At 36.9% G+C, this 5,625-nt stretch overlaps 1 protein-coding gene across 1 annotated transcript in view; it reads left to right on the top strand.

Annotated features, from left to right (window-relative positions):
• The window catches only part of LOC107101075 (E3 ubiquitin-protein ligase RNF213-like), a 29,511-nt gene that overhangs the window by 17,700 nt on the left and 6,186 nt on the right, over window positions 1-5,625 (top strand). The window contains 3 exon segments of the mRNA XM_015399832.1: window positions 2,128-2,308; window positions 2,505-2,706; window positions 2,889-2,966. Of these exon segments, the coding sequence (XP_015255318.1) occupies window positions 2,128-2,308; window positions 2,505-2,706; window positions 2,889-2,966 (461 nt within the window).

Below are 5,625 nucleotides of genomic sequence, written 5' to 3'. Positions count from 1 at the left end.
GTTTAGTTCTGGTTCTAGGTATGCAGAGCAGGCTGGAGCCAGAAGACCTGAGTGGTCTGGAGGGTTGATAAACTGATCTTAGTTCTATTTTACAACATTCAGACCCTTTGTTATCTCTCAACACAGTCTGACCCTAGTTCTCCCTCACCAAAGTCAGGCCCTTTTAATTCTCCCTCACAACAGTCAGACCCTCTTAGTTTTCCCTCACCACAATCAGGCCCTTTTAGTACTTTTTTCCCAGTTCAGTCAGATTCCCTTGTTTCCCTGAGTCAGAGTCCCTTGGCAAAACCTCTCCAGAGAACCTTGAGCATGCTCTGTGCTGTCCTGTGACCCCTGAGCACACTCTGTGCTCCCCTGAGCCCATGTTAGATTATGCTATGAAACACAGCTCTGTGAAAGTTTCATTCCAAGGAGAGGGCAATCCTCTGTGGGTGCTCCTTGTTTTCTAGGACCCTCCAGAGGAATCCATTATAATCTGTAGTTTCTCATGGTGAATCTGTAGCACAGCCCCTTCGTGGCTGTCAAGCTGTGGCGCCTTTTCATGGGCCTCAAACTGTGTTGCCTCTTTGTGGGTCTCAAGTGGTGCTGCCTTTCAGTAGGCTCCGATGCAACAGTCGGTGGTCCCCAAGGCTTTTGTGCCGCAGTCTGCGGCCTCTCAGGCTCCTGTGCCGCAGACAGCGGCCTCCAAGGTTCCTGCTGTTGAGACGCTGCTGAGACGGTGGACTTCAAGGTTCCTGCTGCTGAGTCGGTGGCCTCCAAGGTTCCTGTTGCTGAGATGATGGCCTCCAAGGTTCCTGCTGCTAAGACGGTGGCCTCCATGGTTCCTGCTGTTGAGACAGCGGCCTCCAAGGTCCCTGCTGTTAAGACGGCGGCGTTTCCGCTGCCCTCCACAGACTATTCTTCTTCGCAGGCCTTTCGACCGCCCTCCAGAGACCCTTCTTTATCGCTGGCCTTGCAGCCACCCTCCAGAGACTCTTATTCATCGCCAGCCTCCCAGCCATCCTCCTGGGACCCTCCTTCATCGGCATCCTACCGCCATCCTCTGAGGCACTCATTCGCCTCTGGCCTCACGACCAGCCTCCAGAGACTCTGCCTTGCCTTTGGCCTCCCGGCCACCCTCCAGAGGCACTCCTTCGTCCCTATCCTCAGACTCCAGAGACTCTGCCTCACCATTGTTCAGCTTTTGTCAGGGTTTGGTGGAAGTTTGTTGAGGACCCAAACGCAGAGATGAGGCATATCGAAATTGGAACAGAATTTGGTTCTTGCAGATTTAATAAAATCCAAAAGAGAAAACCTAAAAAAAAAAAGGAAACGCTAGAAACAACACACAGGGAGCAAACCAATGAAGCAACAATGAGAAACCAACAAAGAGTAACTGAACAGTAATCAGCTTATTTGTAGCAGGTGTGGATAGAAGTGACTAAAATGGGGGCAAGGGGAAAGTAAACTGGCACAAGGAGGCAACAGAGAGTTTAACAAAAACACAACACTTCCAGAAAAATACCACAAAGACACAAAATTACAGAGAAACTAAAAATAACCTAATAAAAAATAGCACCCTGACACCTACTCCGTCTGAAACTTACTTCAAAATAATGGCTTGTACATTCTGCAGCTTCTAAGCTGCATAACATTACTAAGGTTCAAAGTTTTATTTAATGGAATGATTAAAACAGAGCACATTGCATAAATATAAAGATTTCCCCTGTGTTTTGATAAAGATAGTACTTTGGAAAGATAATTATGAGATTAAGATTGATTTGATAGATTATTGCTCTGTTTTATTCACATGATTTAGTTTTACATCACTCTAAGTTACTCTACATTACTTTATCGTAAAGTATAAAAGATTTTTATTATTATAAAAATACATGTATATCAGATTTTACATCATGGCACTTTACAGTAGCTTCAGTTTAAAAAGTTACATTTATGTACTTCAGGTCAATTTACTCCAATTCTAACTGCCTTAATCAGCTGGAATAAAGACCTCAAGGAAAAGATTTTTTTAATGTGCACAATTTGAAATTTCAAAAGCATTGTGTTGATTCTTACATAAAGACAAAATATTTGCATGCTGTTGTACCAGTGTGAAACTGCTTGTTCTTCTTTCTCTCTGAATAATAGATGAGCTAAAAATCCCGGAGGAATTTTGCAATGAAGACTTGGACAAGAACAGTGAGCTACAATACCTCTTGCCACGGCGACAGGGTCCAGGACTATGTGCCACAGGACTAGTTAGCTACCTGGTGACACTGCAGAATGAGCTGGTGAATGCTGTGGAACGCCACACTGGAGATGACAGCAGGTGCAAAAAAGTATTTCATGTGAAACATCAGAACTAAACAAAAAGTTTAACAGTTAAAATAAAATGTAACTGTATCATAAGAAAAGAAAACCATTAGATTATTTAGTTAAAATGAATTACTAGTTTTGCATAATTTATGTTGTTTATTAGTTTTTGACAAAATAACCTCTTCATTCCAATGTCTTTGCTCTACCAGTTACACGGTTGCTTTGGATGACCTCATGGAGCAGCATGTGATCTGCTATGATGTGGAGAAGGACCTGCTGCCTCTGGTTTTGTCCAACTGCCAGTACAGCTTAGAACGTGGGCATGAGACATTGTCAGAATATGACCTGCCTCGCATCCAACAACAGTTCCTTACACGCTTCTTACAAGGAAAACCTCTCATTACCCGCACGGTAAGCAACCGGATTCTGGTTTTAGTTAAAAATCACTTGCTGAGCAAACACGGAATCTCATAAACAGAATTGCATTAAGTTGCTTGGCTTTAAATGTTAAGATTTTTTAAGCCAAGAAAAAACAAATCCATATATTATTAGCCAAAACTAACGATTTTTAAACTGTCTGTTCTTTATTTCAGGGAATTCCTACTCTGATCAATACACAACAGAGAGACTATGGTTCTATTTTCAAAACTATCAAAGGAAAAGTCTCCCAGGTAATTTTGAAACTATCCAGTTTAATAAACAAACACCTTTCTTTATACTTGGATGTCTTAGTGTAACAAGCAATAAAATTACTATTTTTCAGTTCTAGGAATAAACTTATAATGAAAATAAAATACCCAACTTTTATCTAATCCTGCCTATCCATCTGTTATTTCAGCTTGCAAATCAGGTTACACTGTAAGTCAGTTTGTAGAAATTACTATGTTTGTAAGTTTTTAAATATCTAGCAAAAAAAAGTAAATAGTTAGATAAAGGTCATGAAGTAGGACAGTAAATAATTTAATTTTGATATATCTAAATTGGTAAGGGGTTTTAAATATATAATTAAAATATTAACCTGAATAAATTTGGGCAACAATGCAATAATAGTCATACTTTAATTAATTAATTCTTGCAAAAATTAGAACATAGTTTCAAACCCTCTGTTTCTCAGATGTATGCTGGGCTGGCCAACCTTTAGAACTAGACTGTATTTTTCCAAAACAAAACATTAAACACTGTCTCTTAAAGAGACAGGCAAAAGGCCTGGAGAAAAAAAAGTATGGCCTAAAAAAGAGTGCAAATATTTCTCACAGGACATTTTCACAGTCATTAATTTGATTAAATTTAGCATATACAAAGTGAAACATGTTATAGCCACAGGTGCCCAAGCTCTTTTAAAAGTGCTGACATGATTCTCGAATCGATTATATTACCACTTTACATAAGATGTCTGATGCACACAAATTGTTTCTAGATTGGGTCCATTGGTTGAAAATGTATTACAGATTGCTACATGTCATGCCAATATGGTAAATATTTAAATGTTGAACTTGTCAGTTTTTGGACATCATTAAGATTTCCATTACAGGGGCAGATACTTTGTTTTATTTTTTTACACATACCCACTGCGGAAAGACACATGACATATTTTCTAGGTGGCCTTTGCACATTTAATGGTGCAAAAGGAAATGTCAGACAATATTTTAATAACATTAATGAAACAGAACTATCCTTACAATTCACTGAATCAAACTAAATACTTACATTAAAATAAATAAAAGGATTCTGTTTAATGAAGTCTCACCATCATATGCATTAGCTGGCAGTATGTACCAATGAAGTGGATTGCCTCCTGCCATTAACAAAATGAAGAACCCCTGTAGTATGATTTAATGCAACTCTGATTGAGTGAAGTCACTGATTGGTTGGGTCATGACTGAGGACAGATAAACCAACTATGCATTGTCATTTTATATATGTACATCCAATAATTATATTGTGTGTTATCAGTCTTTAACAGGCATTTTTTTCTGTCTATTTTATGTGAAGTACACAAGAAAAGTGGGTTATATATATATATATTTGATTTTGCCCACAGTATTAGGCTACTTTTTATTTTAATCAAATTAAAATAAAGGAAAGAAAAGTTTAAGAGCAGTGATTTGTAAACCTTACAAATGTGTGTGTGTTTCAAAGCACACAGGTCAAATTGGAAATCTAGCACTGGCAGCAGAAGGTTTGAACTGGAAATGGATTACACCATTAGTGTGCTTTTCTGTTTATCTGCATCTGGGATGATCAAATGAAGCTATTGGAATAATGTGTGTTTGTTTCCTACTCTCATATTCAGGGATTTCCACAGCAAGTCGTTATGGAAAGGTTTTATCGATTAATGTCCTTCTTGATGCGCATATATACTGTATATATAATTACAGATTTTTTTTTATTACAGTTCATAAAATATGTATGACTCTGACTTTGAGCAGAACTTTTTTCTGCCATAGTTTTAGAATAAAATTAATAGATTTTTTTATTAGGAACAATAGGTACCAATATCTTAGGTTATGTATTCTTCTCCGTTGAGCTTATATTCATCTGCTGACTTTTTTTTTCAAGCTTCAAAAAAATCTGATAATATACATGAAAATTGCGGCTCCCTTATAGGTCCTCCATCTGTAAACCATTAGGCCGTTTTAACAATAAACTATTTTTTAGTAGTAGAAGTGTTCATAACTGACGTTCATACAATGTATGATCCTTAAGTTTGCTTTCATTATCACTTGCGGTCTCCTTTGAATTGTCACATTTTAACATAGAAATATGCTCATTTTGAATCTCAACTCTTTGGAATGTGAAACACTAGCCAAGTTTTCAATGTGCCTTTCTCGCCCCCTCATTTGATCTATCATAGGAGCTTCAAACCCCAATAAATGTTTGGTCAAGATCCTCCAAATAATTATAATAAATTGAATTGTCTAAATGCTGATAAGCATAAATAATACATTAATTTCAATTGAAAATATAAGATGAGGTGCCTAAGGAAATTTTTTTGTGAAAAAATAGTATAAATCTTAAAATATTTGGGGAAAATTCTGATGAGATTTATATTTGTGATATACTTTCATATTTGGGTTTTGATTTAGTTTAACCGATCAAACCTGGCCTTTTTATATTTTGATGAACGTTCAATGCATATAAGAACAGACTAAAATGCATATTATTTTAGACATAGATAATATCACTATAGAATATTTTTGGGGATATTTTGTAATTTTATGCAAAACTCGGGCAAATTTAGACATAGTATTAAAATTAACCCTTAAAACTTTACAAATTAATTTTTCTAACAACATTATGAAAAATTCTTTGTATTTTATATTTCATATG

This window comes from Cyprinodon variegatus, unplaced genomic scaffold, assembly GCF_000732505.1.
Source record: "Cyprinodon variegatus isolate N-32 unplaced genomic scaffold, C_variegatus-1.0 Scaffold1050, whole genome shotgun sequence".
Taxonomy (NCBI): Eukaryota; Metazoa; Chordata; class Actinopteri; order Cyprinodontiformes; family Cyprinodontidae; genus Cyprinodon; species Cyprinodon variegatus.
Note: the sequence above shows the minus strand (reverse complement) of the source record. Positions and strands in the feature narration are given on the sequence as shown.